The sequence below is a fragment of the Mobula hypostoma genome, chromosome 21 (assembly GCF_963921235.1).
Source record: "Mobula hypostoma chromosome 21, sMobHyp1.1, whole genome shotgun sequence".
NCBI lineage: Eukaryota > Metazoa > Chordata > Chondrichthyes > Myliobatiformes > Myliobatidae > Mobula > Mobula hypostoma.
In genome coordinates this window covers 58551606-58570098 of record NC_086117.1, presented here as the reverse complement: position 1 = coordinate 58570098, position 18493 = coordinate 58551606, and the positions used below count along the sequence as shown (strand labels likewise).

The window sequence follows — 18493 nt, the reverse complement described above, 5'->3', positions numbered from 1 at the left end:
CGCCCAGATTGAGCTTTGACTGCCATGGCAGTTTTGGGTCAAGTGGATCAATTCACTGGTATTCATTTCTAGTTCTCTGGCTGCTGTCTCCATCATCATTCGTCTTTGCCTTCCTTTTGCTTTCTTCCCTTCAATCTTTCCCATAATTACCATGCATTCTAACTCCTCTTTCCTAATCACATCTCCAATGAAGTTACATTGCCTTTTCATGATCTCATACATTATTTCTCTTCTTGTGCTTGCACTGTTCATGATATCCTCGTTAAAGATATTCATTTCGTCCATGATATTCTTTACATCCTCCTCTATGGGATTAGGTAGCTTAAATGGTAGGGCATAGGCTAGATGGGCCAAATAACCTGATTCTCTGCTGTACTTTTCTATGGCTCTATAACATCACTGGTGTGCAAACCGGAAATGACATCTACACCCCTGTGGGCTGTTGACTAATTCCCCAAAGTTAATTTCATGTAATCACAGTGTTAGATTCTGCTTCTCATTAGCATCTGTCACATTTAGGACTGTCACAAAATATTAAGTCTTTTCAAATGTGGGAGGTTTTTGAATCTATATTTTAAAGAGTTGGAAATAGATATTCTCCATTTAGAACCGGATCAGGATCAGTTCCTGTGGATTTGGAGGGTGGCTAACGTTGTCCCTCTCTTCAAGAAGGGAGGAAGAGAGAAAACAGGGAATTATAGACCGGTTAGCCTGACGTCGGTGGTGGGAAAGATGCCGGAGTCAATTATAAAAGATGAAATTACAACACATCTGGATAGCAGTAACAGGATTGGTCCGAGTCAGCATGGATTTACGAAGGGGAAATCATGCTTGACTAATCTGGAATTTTTTGAGGATGTAACTATGAAAATGGACAAGGGAGAGCCAGTGGATGTAGTGTACCTAGACTTTCAGAAAGCCTTTGATAAAATCCCACATAGGAGATTAGTGGGCAAAATTAGAGCACATGGTATTGGGGGCCAAGTACTGACATGGATTGAAAATTGGCTGGCTGACAGAAAACAAAGAGTAGCGATTAACGGGTCCCTTTCGGAATGGCAGGTGGTGACCAGTGGGGTACCGCAGGGTTCAGTGCTGGGACCGCAGCTGTTTACAATATATATTAATGATTTAGATGAGGGAATTAAAAGTAACATTAGCAAATTTGCCGATGACACAAAGCTGGGAGGCAGTGTAAAATGTGAGGAGAATGTTATGAGAATGCAGTGTGACTTGGACAGGCTGGATGAGTGGGCAGACGCATGGCAGATGCAGTTTAATGTGGATAAATGTGAGGTTATCCACTTTGGTGGTAAGAACGGGAAGGTAGATTATTATCTAAATGGAGTCAAGTTAGGAAAAGGGGAAGCACAACGAGATCTAGGTGTTCTTGTGCATCAGTCACTGAAAGCAAGCATGCAAGTACAGCAGGCTGTGAAGAAAGCTAATGGCATGCTGGCCTTCATAACAAGGGGAATTGAGTATAAGAGCAAAGAGGTCCTTCTGCAGCTGTACAGGGCCCTGGTGAGACCACACCTGGGGTACTGTGTGCAATTCTGGTCTCCAAATTTGAGGAAGGACATTCTTGCTATTGAGGGAGTGCAGCGTAGGTTCACAAGGTTAATTCTCGGGATGGCGGGACTGTCATATGTCGAAAGATTGGAGCGACTGGGCTTGTATACTCTGGAATTTAGAAGGCTGAGAGGGGATCTTATTGAAACATATAAGATTATTAAGGGATTGCACACACTGCAGGCAGGAAGCATGTTCCCGCTGATGGGTGAGTCCAGAACTAGAGGTCACAGTTTAAGAATTAGGGGTAGGCCATTTAGAACGGAGTTGAGGAAAAACTTTTTCACCCAGAGAGTGGTGGATATATGGAATGCTCTGCCCCAGAAGGCTGTGGAGGCCAAGTCTCTGGATGCTTTCAAGAAAGAGATGGATAGAGTTCTTAAAGATAGCGGAATCAAAGATTATGGGGACAAGGCAGGAACTGGATACTGATAGTGGATGATCAGCTATGATCACAGTGAATGGCAGTGCTGGCTCGAAGGGCCGAATGGCCTACTCCTGCACCTATTGTCTAACCATCAGTCAAATACTATACTGTAACGTAAAGAGCAAAGCACGGAGAAAGCAGTGAATTCTAGACAAGAACTTTGAAACATATAGAACCATTTCGAAAGCAAGCAGCACTTTCAACCCATTGTTACATAGTGATGCAACAGGAGCTCTGACTCACCTCATTAGATTTATCACATGTACATCAAAACATACAGTGAAATGTGTTGTTTGTGTTAACAACCAACACAACAAGTGTACGAGTGCAAAGGAGGAAAGGGGCCTGTTTTGCTGTTCAAAGTAAGCTGTGCCATTAAACCTTCTCAGTTTACTAAGCTTGTAAACTTAGCTCCATCATGAGCTCCAGAGTCTGTAGTATCCAGGACATCTTCAAGGAGCGGTGCCTCAGAAAGGCAGTGTCCATCATTAACAATATGACCCCTTCTCATTGTTACCATCAGGAAGGAGGTACAGAAGCCTGAAGGCACACACTCAGCAATTCAGAAACAGCCTCTTCCCCTCTGCCATCCGATTTCTTAATGAACGCTGAACCCATGAACACTACCTCACCAGTTTTTATATTTCATATATTTTTGCACTACTTATTTAAATTATTGAATATATTTATACTTACTTTAACTCAGTATTTTCTTTTTTACTATTATGTATTGCATTGTACCGTAGACACAAAGTTAACAAATTTCACAACACATGCCGGTGATATTAAACCTGATTCTGATTCTGACAGGAAGGTGGACTGGATGGAGAATTCTGATTCTGAACCTCAGGGTGTACTGGGACTAGCTCACAAGCACTGCCACACCCACACATCCCAGGACAACGCAGCATGCCCACCACGCTCAGCAGAGCACAACCAGCAGCAAACAGGCCCCTTTCCTCCCTCCCACTCAAGTCTTCCAACCCCAGCACAGGCCATTTTAAAGAAAGTGGAAATAAAATACTATCAAGCTGGGAAATGTAATATTTATTCACTGAGATACAGCACGGGGTTGGCCCTTTGAGCCATGCAACCCAGCAACCCCCCAGTTTAGTCCTAGTCTAATCACGGGACAATTTACAATGACCAATTCACCTACCAACCGGTATGTCTGTGGACTGTGGGAGGAAACTGGAGCACCCAGAAGATCCCTGTGCAGTCACGGGGAGAACGTACAAACTCCTTGCAGGAAGCGGTGGGAATTGAACATGGGTCTCCTGTACTGTAAGCCACCGTACCACCCCAATACACTTTGAGAGATAATTTAAAGGAGTTTTAGGCCACTGCACGTTACTCACCATTTATATCAACTCCCATGATGGACCGCCCAGAGTCAGCTGCATCATCAGCAATATCCTCTTTGCTCTCAGCGGCCGTGGCATACGATGAGTTAACCAGCAAGACATCCTGTGTGTTAGACGTAGCTTCCATCATCTTACATTCACCGCAACACACAATGACACGTCACGGGGTTGCTTCTTGCCATTCAAATGCCTTCAGCTCGGTGAGTCACTCCGGAGGTTGTGTGACATCTGAAACGCAGCAGCATGACGCCAGCCCAAAGTCGCGGCACTTGGCAAACTCCCAACACGTCAAAGAGCGGGCCTGTCCGTCACAACCCGAGACCAAGAAATTACAGGCACTGTGGAAAGACAACGCATTAATTCCGGTTTGAGTGGCATCAGGATTTATGTCGTAACAGTCAGAAAAGAAGCGAGAGCAAGGATATTGGCCTGATTGTGGTCAACTTGCTGTCACCAGGCAGGAGTATGCATTACCGATGAGTGGTGGAAGGTAATCAAATGCATTCAAACCTAGCTAATTCTAAGCAGTGTCTAAATGCCGACATTGTGACAATAATAACAAATGCTGGGTCCAGGATCTGTCCCAGCACACAAGTGCAATTGCGAAGAACGCACGGCATCGCCTCCAATTCCTTAGGATTCTGCGGAGATTCAGTATAACAACTAAACTCTGTCAAGCTTGGAATCACATTTAATACATTGGTAAATTAAACTGTAGGAAATTATAACTTACTGACACAAAACAAGCTAAACCTGCAGTATCGTGCAAAAGACTTGGGCACATATATACAGCTAGGGTGCCTAAGACTTTTGCACAGGACTGTAGTAATTTCATGTATTACACTGTGCTGGTGCCCCAAAAAAAATTCATGACATATGTGAGCGATGATAAACCCGATTCTGATCTGGGTCTCTATTGTGGACTGAGAGTGGGAAGGGGGCAGGGAGAGGGGAATCATGGTTGGGAAAAGGGGAAGGGAGAGGGGAGGGAGCAGGAAGCACCAGAGAGACATTCTGTAATGATCAATAAATCAAATGACCTTGCCTGGTGTCTCAGGGCTGGGTGTGTCTGTACCTGTGCCAAACCCCTGGCACTCCTCCTCTGCCACCTGTCCCACACACCTCCCATAGCGCTCCACCCTTGCCATTCCCAACATCCTTTACTTCTGCCAGATTTACAAACTTGTTCTCCCCTCCACATTGACAAATACAGTACTGTGCAAAAGTCTTAGATACCCTAGCTATATAATGTGCCCAAGACTTTTGCAGAATACTGTGTACACTTCAATATTTAAATTATTTTGAAACATCAAAAGTGGTACAGGCACCAACAACTTATAAATTGTGGAGCAAAAATTATTTAACTGTTGGGTTTTTCATTTTGCTATAATACGTGGTTTCGTTTATGTAATAGTTAACAAACAGAAATCTGACATTGTTCAACGATGCATTTGAATAAGTACTTTGCATGCCGGCAAAGTCAAACTATGTTCTTTTTACATTAATGCTTTACATAGTAAAATGAACTGAGAAACTGCAAATGATCATTTTAAAAGATAAAATGCAAGAGATTCAGTTGATGCTGAAAATGCAGATCAACACACACATAAAATAAAACCATAAGACACAAGTACAGAATTAGGCCATTTGGCCGATCCAAACTACTCCGCCATTCACTCATGGCTGATCCTTTTTATCCCCTCCTCAGCCACACTCCCTGGCCTTCTCCCTGTAATCTCTGATGCCCTGTCCAATCAAGAACCTATCAATCTCTGCCTGAAATACACCCAACAACCTGGCCTCCACAGCTGCCTGTGGTAACAAATTCCACAAATTCACCACCCTCTGGCTCAAGAGATGTCTCCGCATCTATTTTAAATGGATACCCCTCTATGCTGAGGCTGTGCCCTCTTGTTCTAGACTCCCCTAACATAGGAAACATCCTTTCCACATCTGCTCTTACCTAGGCCTTTCAACATTCAAAAGGTTTCAATGAGAGACCCCCTCATCCTTCTGAATTCTGGTGAGCCCAGGCCCAGAGCCATCAAACGTTCCTCGTATGATAACCCTTTCATTCCCAGAATCATCCTTGTGAATCTCCTCTGGATCCTCTCCAATGCCAGCACATCTTTTCTTAGAGGAGCCCAAAACTTTACAATATTCAAGGTGAGGCCTCACCAGTGCCTTATAAAGCTTCGCATCACATCCCTGCTCTTGTATTCGAGACCTCTTGAAATGAATGCTAACGTTGAATTTGCCTTCCTCTACCTGCAAGTTAACCTTTTGGGTGTTCTACACAAGGACTCACAGGTCCCTTTGCATCTCAGATTTTTGGAGTTTCTCACCGTTTACAAAACAGTCTGCACATTTACTTCTGCTACAGATTCAAGGAGAACCTGATCATTAAATTTGCAGATGATACCACAGTGGTGGGGCTCATCAGCAAAAATGGTGAAACTATGTACAGGGAGGAGGTCAAACACCTATAGAGCTGGTGCAGGGATAACAACTTGATGCTTAATGTCACCAAAACCAAGGAGATGATCGTCGATTTCAGACGGTCTCAGCCTGAGCACACACCCCTCAGCATCAGTGGCTCCACAGTGGAGAGAGTGGAAAACATCAAGTTCCTTGGGGTGCAGATCTCGGACAATCTCACCTAGTCCAGGAACACCACTGGGATTGTGAAACGGGCCCAGCAGAGATTGTACTTTCTGAGGAAGCTTAAACAAGCATCACTCCCCACTAACATCGTAACTACATTCTACAGAGGCGTGGTTGAGAGTGTGCTGACCTTTTGCATCACAACCTCGTACTCCAGCTGCAGTGCTGTCGACAAAAAAGCCTTGCAGAGGGTGGTTAGGGGAGCAGAGAAGGTTATTAGGGTCTCCCTACCTTCTGTCCAAGACCTCTTTCAGAGTCAATGCCTCCAGAAGACACTCCATCATTAAAGACCCCTCACACCCTCTCCATGAACTGTTTGTTCTTCTGCCATCAGGCAAACATTACAGGAGCATCAAAACTAAAACCACAAGGCTACTAAACAGCTTCCTCCCACAGGCAGTCAGACTGCTAAATAGCTGCTCTACCTGACTCTGCTTTGGACACTTATAACTGATTTAACTGACATGTGGCTGTTGTGTTTTACTATTTATTGTTATGTTTATTATTTAGTGTTGCATTTGTTATGTTATGATTGCACTGCCCCTGAGGAACGCTGTCTCATTCTGCCCTGCAGAGCTGATGTATAAGTTTTGTGAATCTTAGAATCTTGAAAAAGTGCATGACCACGCATTTTCCAACATTGTATTTCATTTGCCACTTCCTTGCCCATTCTCCTAATCTGTCCAAGACCTTCTGCAGCCTACCTGTTTCCTCAACACTACCTGCCCCTCCACCAATATTTGCATCATCTGCAAACCTGGCAACAAAGCCATCTATTCCACATCCTAAGTAATTGATATACAGCATAAAAAGTGACCCCAATGCTGACCCCTGTGGATCACCACTAGTCACTGGCAGCCAACCAGAAAGAGGTCCTTTTATTCCCACTTGCTGTCTACTACCAATCAGCCAATGCTCTAACCATGCTAGTAGCTTTCCTGGAATACCATGGGCTCTTACCTTGGTAAGTAGCCTCATGTGTGGCACCTTGTCAAAGGTTTTCTGAAACTCCAAATATACATCAACCGTATCCCTTCTATCTATCCTAATTACAATCTCAAATAATTCCAACAGGTTCATTAGCAAGACTTTCCCTCAAGGAAACCATGCTGACTTTGTCCTATCTTGTCCTGTGTCACCAAGTACTCCATAACCTCATCCTTAACAATTGTCTCCAACATCTTCCCAACGACTGAGGTCAGGCTAATTGGTCTATAATTTCCTTTCTGTTGCCTTCCTCCCTTCTTAGAGTGGAGAGGCATTAATTTTCCAGTCCTCTGGCGCCATGCCAGAGTCCAATGATTTTTGAAAGATCATTACTAACGCCTCCACAAAAACTCTACCACTACCTCTTTCAGAACCCTAGGGGACAGTTTTTCTGGTCCTGTGACTTCTGTCGTCTTAGGTCTTTCAGTTTATTGAGCAACTTCTCCCTTGTAATAGTAACTGCACTCACTTCTCTTCCCTCACACCCTTCAACATTTGGCACACTACTAGTGAAGTCTGATGCAAAATACTCATTTAGTTCATCAGCCATCTTCTTGTCCCCTGTTATCATTTCTCCGGCCTCATTTTCTAGTGGTCCTATATCCAATCTTATCTCTCTCTCTCTTTCTTTTTTTTTTCATACTTAAAAAAATGCTGCAGGAACTATGGAGAGGAATAAACAGTCAACACTTTGGGACAAGACTCATCACCAAAATTTTTTAAAGATAATTTAATATGGATATGTGCAGTGAATTGTGGACTGTGCTATAGATGTGCAGTGGAGAGTATATTGACTAGTATGGAAACACCAATGCTCTTGGGTGGAAAATCCTACAACTCAAGGATATGGTCCAGTCCATCACAGGGAAAGCCCTTCCAACCACTGAGCACATCTATGTGAATTATTATCAGAAAGCAGCATCCATTAGGGACACACACCACCCAAGCCATGCTCGCTTCTCGCTGCTGCCATCAGAAAGGTGGTACAGGAGCCTCGGGACTCACACCACCAAGTTCAGGAACAGTTACTGGATAGGAGGCCAGCCAGAAGAGCACAAGCATTTGTAACTAAAGATGAAGGCTTCACAGAGGAGTTGAAATAGAGACAATTAGCTGCCAAACAGAACTGGTTTAATTTACATGAAATAACAGACTTTGTAGACTTCTTTCAAATGCTAACTGAAATTCATTAGCCTAAAGCACTGGTAAAAATAGGTTAGCACATCAGCAGCAGCAATTCAAACACTGCTGGCGACCTAGCACAGGGAGTTATCCTGCATTTATTTATTGCAATGCAACACAGAATAGGCCCTTTTGGCACTTCGAGCTGCTCCGCCCAGCAATCCCCCAATTTAACCCTAACCTAAACATGGGACAATTTACAACGACCAATTAAACTACCCACTGGTACGTCTTTCGATGGTCACGGGGAGGACGTACAAACTCCTTACAGGCAGTGGTGGGTCTGATGCGCCCTCTGATCAATCCAATAATAATGTCCAAAAAAATAGTACTCAATCCTTTATTAGCAACTAGAAAAACATTCAATCTTGAAGTGATGAAACATATGAAACTAAGACTAGCGAATATAAATGTACTTAAGCAAAGTTAAGCTATTTCAAATGGTAATTAAGTGAAGTTAAGTGGTCAAAAGGTATGACACCAGATGGTTGCCAGCTCAAACCAACCAGACTAAACATGAACAACAGGAATTCTGCAGATGCTGGAAATTCAAGCAACACACATCAAAGTTGCTGGTGAACGCAGCAGGCCAGGCAGCTTCTCTAGGAAGAGGTGCAGGTCCTGACGAAGGGTCTCGGCCTGAAACGTCGACTGCACCTCTTCCTAGAGATGCTGCCAGACTAAACATGAATACACTTATTCCCTTTGTCGTTACCATGCCCCCACCCATGTGACTAGGTACCATAATAAATGTACAACACAGAATACAATGTGGATAGAAAACAGATGCATAGTTCCTACAGTGTCCTGTGCCTTTTAAATCTATTGCATAGTGGGACATAGTTTAGAAGCTTGTTATGTGACATGGCATGTGCTTTTCATTGCAAGATAAAAACCCACAGACCAGTAATGGGAATGCAACAGGCAGACACGCCATCACTAAAGCTTATCCTTATAATTCAGTTATTTCTCTACTTACTGGAGAATTATGTCAACCACTTAAGATTGAGCAATTAAAAAAATTAAGACGGTTGAATATTGAAAAAATGAATCTTAGGACGACATTAATGGAAGAACCTTGAATCAAGGGCAGTATATAGCTTCTGTACAGGATGATGAGTTCAGTGGTATGGCCCCTTCAGTAGTTACAGTACTGTGCAAAAGTCTTGGGTACACATATATATATACAAAACTAGGGTGTCTACAACTTTTGCACACTACTATAGTAATTTTATGTATTGCACTGTACCACTGCCGCAAAAAAACCAAAACAGTTATGACATATGTGATGATAAACCTGATTTTGATATGGGTCTTGATTGTGGATTGAGAGTGGGAAGGGGGCAGGGAGAGGGGAGGGAGTGGCTGGGAAAAGGAGAAGGGAGAGGGGAGGGAGTGGTTGGGAAAAGGAGAAGGGAGAATGGAAAGGGGAGAGGGGAGGGAGCAGGAAGCACCGGAGGGACCTGGGCACTCATGTTCTAACCATGATCATGATTGCTTCTGGCAAATTTGTCTACAGAAATGGTTTGCCATTGCCCTCTTCTGGGCAGTGTCTTTACAAGACAGGTAACTTCAGTTTTACGTCACCCTAATCTGAGGGCTAAGCAGGTGCTACACCTTGTCCTAGGGTGACGTAGACTTGCAGAGAAAAGGAGCGACTTACACATCCTTCTGTAGAGACATACTGCCACCCTGCCATCCAACAATACTAATTGTAGTATGATTAAATTATAGGTTGGTTATTTTAATTTTAGGCAAGTTGTTTAGGAGCATAGTGTCCCTTCAAGAACATTTTTTTTCTAGAGACGTAGTACTGGCAGCCTGATCAGCAGTTGCATGGCTTCTGGAAGTAGTGACCAGAAACAGCACTGAAGGAAGGACAGGCTCACAGAGCTTCCAAGGGAGATCATTGACAGAGTCCAAATGATCAAAGGAGTTAAAACCAAAGGCCTAAGATTATTCTATTAAAGGACAAAACATGCCAGTTGATATGATCTCAGTGCTGGGTGGATCAGAAAAGATAAAGCTGGTAATGACCACCTAAATCATCAAGAGGGGAAATTAAGTTTGTTTGAAATCAAACTAAAGCAGAAAAAAAAATCAAGATATACAGCAAAAAAAAATAGCAACGGGCTTAACCTGCTTGGAAATTCGCTGAGACTGAAACCAATTCAGCATCAAGTTCACTTTCTTGTCCTGTCTGAATCACAATCACGCCAATTTTTACAACCCTTACATTTTTAGTAATCAAAGATGTTCAAATCTTGAACTCACTTAGCAATCAAACATCCAGAGACCCCAGAGAAAGAGAATTCCAAAGATTTTTTGAGAGTGAAATTTCCCTTCATCTCCGTCCTAATTGAATGACCTGTTTATCCTGAGGTTGTGGCCCCCATTTCTAGATTGGGTGGCAGGGTGGAGATACATCTCTAGCAAAGGAGGTGCAAGGCACTCCTTCCCTCCACTAGCCTGCAGGTCACGTCACCCTTGGGCAAGGTGTCGCACCAGCTTAGCCACCAACCCTCCCCCCCAATCAGGGTCATGTTTTTCTGTCATTCATTGGGGTTTTTCCCCCTCTCTGGTTTCATGGATGTCTGCGAAGAGCAAGGATTTCAGGTTGTATACTTTATACATTCTCCGATATTAAACTGAACCATTGGTTATGCGGTCATTAATGCCAGACAATCTCCGAAGAGTACCGATAATGGCTGGGATCACCTGTCTTGTAAAGAAACTGCCCAAAAGGCAGCAATGACAAACCACTTCTGCAAAAAATAATTGTTAAGAACAATCATGGTCATGGAAAGACCATGATCACCCATGTCGTATGACATGGCACAAAATGAATGAACAATTTCGAGACTATTCAGCAGGGGAAATTTCATTCAAATTGTACCTCGTTTCAAAACATCGTTCTCATTCTTCCAAGGGTATGTCCATCATAAACCATCATTTATCATTCTTTTCCAGGCTTGAAGGAGAGTCTTGGCCCAAAATGTCAACTTTTTACTCTTTTCCAGAGAAGCTGCTTGACCTGCTGAGTTCCTCTCGCATGCTGTGTGTGTTACATCACTTATTGTTGTTCAACCCAACTAAACGTCATGAGCCATCGCTGTTGCATGGTTTTGCCCTTAGAAACAAAGACCAAGTTAGGCACCATTTGCCTAACTTGCACACCGTATCTGTACACCAACTGTCCAAGATCCTGCTGTGCATTAGGTAACACATACACAAAACGCTGGAGGACTCAACAGGTCAGGCATCCTCTATGGAAATGAATAAACAGTCAATGTTTCAGGCCAAGACTCTTCTTCAGGACTGGAAAGAAAGAAGATAAGTCAAGAGTAAGAAGGTGGGAGGAGGAGAGGAAGTAGTACAAGGTGGTTGGTGACATGTGAAACTGGGAAAGGGGGAGGGGTGATGTAAAGAGTTGGGAAGTTGATTGGTGAAACAGTAAAGGGCGGGAGAAGGGGGAATCTGATAGAAGAGGACAGAAGACCATGGAAGAAAGGGAAGGGGGAGCACCAGAGAGGTGATGGGCAGGTAAGGAGAAAGAGGGAAACAGGAATGGAGAATGGTGAAAGGGAGGGGGATGGGCAATTACTGGAAATTCAATAACTTTCCAGTAATTCCCTTTCTGGGTTCTGCATTCCCACAGTTCACTTAATAGCATCCATACATTCCAAAAGAAAATGTAATACATCTGATTGATTACTAGCGATCAAAAGAGTACATCAGTGGATATTGTGGAAACATAGCTATAACCCTCATCTTTACGAATTTGTAACTTCTGTATAATGTAATGTGACAAAATGGAACCTGTGAGATCCCAGGGCACTTTGCTGGTTTGGATGGGAGGGTGTGTCTGTCATAGTGTGTAAAATGTATCTATAAATTGATCCACTCTGAATTTGTGGTAGTTTGTTACGATATATTAGAAGACCAGGCTGAATGGTACACAACAAAATCTGAGTACACTATATGATAACTAGACAATACACTAGATGAGGCAATAACTAAAAACAAAATTAACCAGCAATTTCATCCAAACAATTTTTTTAGTTCTTTAGAAGTCACTTAAGCACAATCATTAACTTTCTCCTAAAATTAACTATATATGAAACAAAGGGAATTTACAAAGCAGCAGCCGGGATAAGAAGTGCCAGTGAGGTAGAAATCCAAACAATGTAATCATTTACTAAAAACAGAGCTGATGATGATCATGGGAGTTTATGGGAACTTGCTATGCACAGTATCCTCCTGTTTCCTATGTTTCCACATATTTTGAAAAATCGTGAGAGGCTCACAAAGGGAACTTCAGGCGTGCAGTGGAGGCCCTTTTGTCACAACCGTCACAACACTTATTCCTTTCCAGTCTCAAGGGGAAGCTTAGAGTAACGATACCCAGAGGTTGGAAACATGATAGGGGCTGGGAAAGAGAACAAAACCCAGAGGGAGGAAGCAGAGGATGGAAGGAAAGGAAGATCTAGCAGGACGAGGAGCATTAGAAGATGGGAAGAAGTGACCCAGGAGAAAGGAAGGATGAGGAGGAAAAGCAAACTACGTCAGGGAGGAGAGGAGAAAAAAACTCAAGGGGTGAGAGGTGAGGATGAAGAGAGAAAGACCCATAAGGGGAGTGTCAGAGAAAGAGTGAAGAGAAGATGAAGACACAGGGAAGGAAGGAGTATTGACGACAAGGAGACCCGAGAGAGGGAGGGGATGGGAAGAGAGTGGGAGAGGGAGACTAGGGAGAGGAAAATCCGGGAGAAGGGAAATCGGGGAACGGAAAATGGGAGGAGGAGAGGGAGAGGAAAAAGGCGAGGAAGAAGAGGGTGAGGAGGACAAGGAGAGAGGGGAGGGGGCGCGGAAGGTCGGAGGGAGACGGTACACAGAACCCAGCCCACCCCCAGGCCCCGACCACCGCTCGAAAGCCAGGCCTCCCCCCCAAGGATGGAGGGATGTTGCCTCCACACCCCGCCGACATTTACCGTGAGGCCCGGGAGAGACAGCCCGCCGGCCATACGTGGCTTGTTTACTCCGTCAGCATCTTGCTTCCCCCCGGCCCCACGAGCCTCACGTCCGCCCCCTTCCTCCAAACCGCGCTCCCAACAAAACAATAACGCCAAAATTAAATCACCAGTTACCTGCCAGCACCGAGTTACAAAGCACGCTATCGTTTCATGAATCATTCTTCCCCCCCTCTACACTCACCTGAGAAATTCCAAGCAGCCCGGCTCGGTAAAAAGGACGGACCTTCCGGTTGGGAGGAGCAGTGATTGACGGAGATGGGCTGGGACCCAGATATTGACCTTCAATTGCAACAGTGCAATTACTTCTGAATGTTTGGCTACTTTAGCATACACACAAGGCACTTTGCGGTTAAATGAAACGCTTTTGAAATGTGCTCATTGGAAAAGCAGTAGCTTGCATCTACACAACAAGTTTGCATAAACTCTTAATATTTTCGTGCAAGAAGCAATCTGCTGGAAGATCATTGATTTCTCTAACTTCCGGCAATTTCCACCCTGCCTCCTTCCTTCTCTCTTTTTGCATTCCCCATTCTGGTTTCTCTCTCACCTGCTCGTCACCTCCTTCTGCTTCCCCTCCTCCTTCTCTTTCTCCCCATGGTCTACAGAATCAGGTTTAATATCACCGGCATATGTCGTGAAATTTGTTAACTTTGTGACAGCAGTATAATGCAATACATGATAATATAGAGAAAAAAGTTTGTGAACCCGTTGCAATTACCTGTTTTTTTATATTAATTACTCATAAAGTGTGGTCTGATCTTCATCTAAGTCACAATAATAGACAAACACAATCTGCTTAATGACACACGAACGATTATACTTCTTGTCAATATTGAGTATACTATTTAAATAATCACAGTCTAGGTTCAAAAAGGTATGTGAACCTCTGGGGTAATGCCTTCTACAAAAGCTAGTTGGAGTCAGGTGTTCCAATCAATGAGATGTGATTGGAGGTGTGGGTTGCAGAGGTGCCACAGAAAGACACACAAAGTCAGGTTACTGACAGAGATTGCTCTTCTCAAGAAAGATCTGTTTATGTGCGCCATGCCTCGATCAAATCAACTTTCCAAGGACCTTAGAAGAAGAACTGTAGAGATGCATGAAGCTGGAAAAGGCTGCAAAAGCATTTCTAGAGACCCGAGTGTTCAGTCCACAGTAAGAGAAATTGTCTACAAATGGAGGAAATTCAGTACTGTTAATACTCTCCCAGGGAGAGAACATCCTGCAAAGATCACACCAAGAGCACAATGTGCAATGCTGAAGGAGATGAAAAAGAACCCAAGAGTAACAGCAAAAGACCTGCAGAAATCTCTAGAATTTGCTATTCATTTTCATATTCTCTGTTCATGTGTCCACTATAAGAAAAAGACTGAACAAGAGTAGTGTTCATGGAAGGACACCACGAAGGAAACCACTGCTCTCCAGAAAAAAAAACATTCCTGCACGTCTCAAGTTTGCAAAAGTCCAATTGGATTTTCCACAACACTCCTGGGACAATGTTCTGTGGACAGAAGATACAAAAGTTGAACTTTCTGGCAGAAATGCACATTGCTATGTTTGGAGGAAAAAAGACACTGCACGCCAACACCAAAACCTCATCTCAACTGTGAAGCACGGTGGAAGGAACATCATGGTTTGGGGCTGCTTTGCTGCATCAGGGCCTGGACAGCTTTCAATTGTTGAGGGAACAGCAAATTCAAAATTTAATAAAGCCCGCTTACAGGAGAATATCAGGGTAGTGGTCCGTTACCTGAAGTTTAATAGAAGACGGATAATGCAACAAGACAATAACCTGAAAGACAAGAGTAAATCAACAACAGAACAGTACAAAAAAAGAAAATTTGAGTTTTGGAATGGCCAAGTCAGTGTCCAGACCTTAAACCTAATTGAGATGCTGTGGCATGACCTGAAGAGGGCTGTTCATGCAAAGTATCCCCGAAATATTGGTGAACTAGAATGGTTTTGTATGGAGGAATGGTCTAAAATTCCTCCTTGCCATTATGTAAGTCTAATCAGCAACTACAGGAAATGTTTGGTGGAGGTTATTCCTGCTAAAGGAGGTTCTACCAGTTATTAAATACAAATGTAAGGGGGTTTCGTCTTTTATATTACTGCGTAGGCTAATTAAAATGGCTTCTTTGTTATGTTATACTGGGGAATGCTTCTTTGTTATGTTAAACGCTGAGAAAGTTCTTGCGCTAGCAGCTTGTTTTGGGTTAGGCTGTGAAAAGAAGATGTTACGAACCAATTGGGATAGTTGTTATGCTTTTGTGCAGATTTGTGTGCGCGGGGTTTTGGAGGCAGAAGGTGGGAGAGAGAGACAGAGGATGGACCAGGTGCTGTGATGTCCGCTAATGGGGTGGGACCCTGAGCGGGGCATTCGGCGAGGAGAGGAGACGGAGACGGACTTGTGTGGAGCGTCTGATTGACCACCGCTGTTGGTCCCAGGCAGCCGGTCGAGGTGGTCCGAGGGGTCGCAGGATGAAGAAGAAGGGTCCTGAGCTCCAACTGTTTGTGCATGAAGAGATTGAAGTTTGATAAGTGTGATGCCTTTTATTTTCCTTTTATATTTTATTCTCTATTAATTATATAGTTCCAGTAATATCTATAAACTGTAAATCATTTAATCGTATCTGGTGTATTGTCTGTTATTTGGGCGGGGTGGGGTACATCACACAGCATCCACACAAACTATTACCCAGTTTGGCGGGGCTGAGGGCTATTTCCCTAGACGACAGTGAGCCGAGCGACCCTGAGGGTGGCCAGGGGGGCTACACAAGGGTTCACATACTTTTTCCAGCCTGGACTGTGAATGATGAAGCAATGTGTTCAATAAAGACATGAAAGGACAGATTGTGTTTGTCTATTATTGTGAATCAGATGAAGATCAGACCACATTTTATGAGTAATTAATGCAGAAAACCAGATAATTGCAAACGATTCACAAACTTTTTCTTACAACTATGTTAAATAGTTAAATAAGTAGTACAAAAATAGAAATAAAAAAGTAGTGAGGTAGTGTTTATGGATTATGCATCTGCAGATTATTTTGTGTTCATGGGTTCAATGTCCATTCAGAAATCAGATGGCAGAGGGGAAGAAGTTGTTCTTGAATGGTTGAGTTTGTGCCTTCGGGCTCCTGTACCTCCTCCCTGATGGTAACAATGAGAAGAGGGCATGTCCTGGGTGATGTGGTCCTTAATGATGGATGCCACCCTTTTGAGGCATCGCTTTCTGAAGATGTCCTGGATACTACTGTGGGCAGTGCCCATGATGGAGCTGACTAAGTTTACAACTCTCTGCAATTCTGCGCAGTAGCCCCAGCACCCCCCTCCCCCATACCAGACGGTGATGCAACCAGTCAGAAGGCTCTCCACGGTACACCTGTAGAAATTTGTGAGTGTTTTAGGTGATATACCAATTCTCCTCAAACTCGTAATGAAATATAGCCAATGCCTTGCCTTCTTTATGCTGCATGGATATGTCAGAGATTTTAGCACCCAGGTACTTGAAATTTCTCACTCTCTCCACTCCTGTTTCCTCTTTGAGAAGTGGTTCATGTTCCCTCATCTAACCCTTCCTGAAGTCCACAATCAGCTCTTTTGTCTTTTGTTGAGTGCCAGGTTGTTGCTGCGGAACCACTCCACTAGTTGGCATATCTCACTCCTATACACCCTCCCATCACTATCTGAGGTTCTGCCAATGACGTCTGTATCTTCAGCAAATTTATAGATGGCATTTGAGCTGTGCTTTGTCACACAGTCATGGGTGTGGAGAGAGTAGAGCAGTGGGCTAAGTACACATCCCTGTGGTGCGTTAGTGTTGATTGTCAGTGAAGTGGAGATGTTATTTCCAATCTGCACAGATAGTGGTCTTCCGGTTATGAAGTCGAGGATACAGTTGCAGAGGGAGGTACAGATGCCCAGGTTCTGTAGCTTTTTGATCAGGACTGTAGGAATGATGGTGTTAAACACTGAGCTATAGTCACTAAACAGCATCCTGAGATAAGAAGAAGAAAGCCCTTAACTCCGTGTGGAGTCATCAGGATGCCGTCATGATGGTGTTTTTTTAGCAGGCTTTCTTATTCTTACGAAGCCGAGTTGCTAGCTTGACGCTCAACCCAGCAGGGATAGAAAGCTAGCAAGGGAGCCAGCTGGATTCGAACTCGGGAGCCTTCGCTCTGAAGTCCAGCTGGCCAATCCTGACATAGGTAACACACACAAAATGCTGAAGGAATTTGATAGGACAGATGAAGGGCCTTGGCTCGTTACGTAGACGGTTTACTCTTTCCATAGATGCTGCCTGACCTGTTAAGTTCCTCCAGCATTTTGTGTGGGTTGCTTGGATTTCCAGCATCTGCAGATCTTCACATCCTGACGTAGGTATTGGTATTGTCCAGGTGATCCAAGTCCACATAGAGAGCCAATGGGAAAACGTCCACTATAGACCTATTGCGGTAATAAGCAAATTGAGTGGGTCCAGGTCCTTGCTGAGGCAGGAGTTGATTCAGGAAGTTGACTCTTGTGTCCGTCTGATATTTTAGTGACAGTGAATTGTGATATAGATGCTGCTCTGGTAATTCCCTTTGCTTCTTTAGAAGTGTTGCAATATCATTAGCAGGTACTTAAACAAAGACAAGGCCATGGTTAAACAGGTCGAACAAAAATTAGGGCAGCTCCCAAATCTCCCTCTGCTGTTCCAGCCTCACTCAGAGTTAGACCATTTGGCCCATCGAGTCTGCTCAACCATTCTATCATGGCTGATTTATTTTCCCACTCAAACCCATTCTCCTGCTTTAGAGTCACAGAAAAGAACAGAACAGAAACAGGCCCTTCAGGCCACTTAGTCCATGCCAAGCCATTTAAACTGCCTACTTCCATCAACCTGTACCGGGACCATGGCCTCCCTTAACCCTCTCATCCATGTACCTACCCAAACTTCTCTTAAATGTTGAAATCAAAATCGCATGCACCACCTGCTCTGGCACTCTCTCACTCTCTCTCACCACCCTCTGAGTGAAGAAGTTTCCCCTCATGTTCCCCTTAAACCTCACCTTTCACCCTTAACCCATGACCTCTAGTTGTAGCCCCACCCAACCTCTTCTCCTCATAACCATTGAGACCCACCCAACCTCTTCTCCTCATAACCATTGAGACCCTGATGTCAACCTCTGCTTTATATATACCTAGTGATTTGGCCTCCACAAACTGTCTGTAGCAATGAATTCCACAGATTCACCACTCTCTGGCTAAAGAAATTCCTCCTCA

General features: G+C 43.9%; 1 protein-coding gene across 5 annotated transcripts in view; it reads right to left on the bottom strand.

The window, feature by feature from the left end:
• The window catches only part of golga3 (golgin A3), a 99684-nt gene extending 86239 nt beyond the window's left edge, over window positions 1-13445 (bottom strand). For 3 of the 5 annotated variants that reach the window (XM_063074101.1, XM_063074104.1, XM_063074105.1), the window contains exons 1-2: window positions 13185-13272; window positions 3358-3701 (exon numbers count right to left, since the gene is read on the bottom strand). In XM_063074101.1, the coding sequence (XP_062930171.1) occupies window positions 3358-3493 (136 nt within the window). In that variant the 5' untranslated portion in view covers window positions 3494-3701; window positions 13185-13272. Of the gene's footprint in view, window positions 1-3357; window positions 3702-13184; window positions 13273-13340; window positions 13361-13407 lie in introns of those variants that run through there. The other 2 variants (XM_063074102.1, XM_063074103.1) reach the window with 2 other exon arrangements.
• Window positions 13446-18493: the final 5048 nt, after the last annotated feature.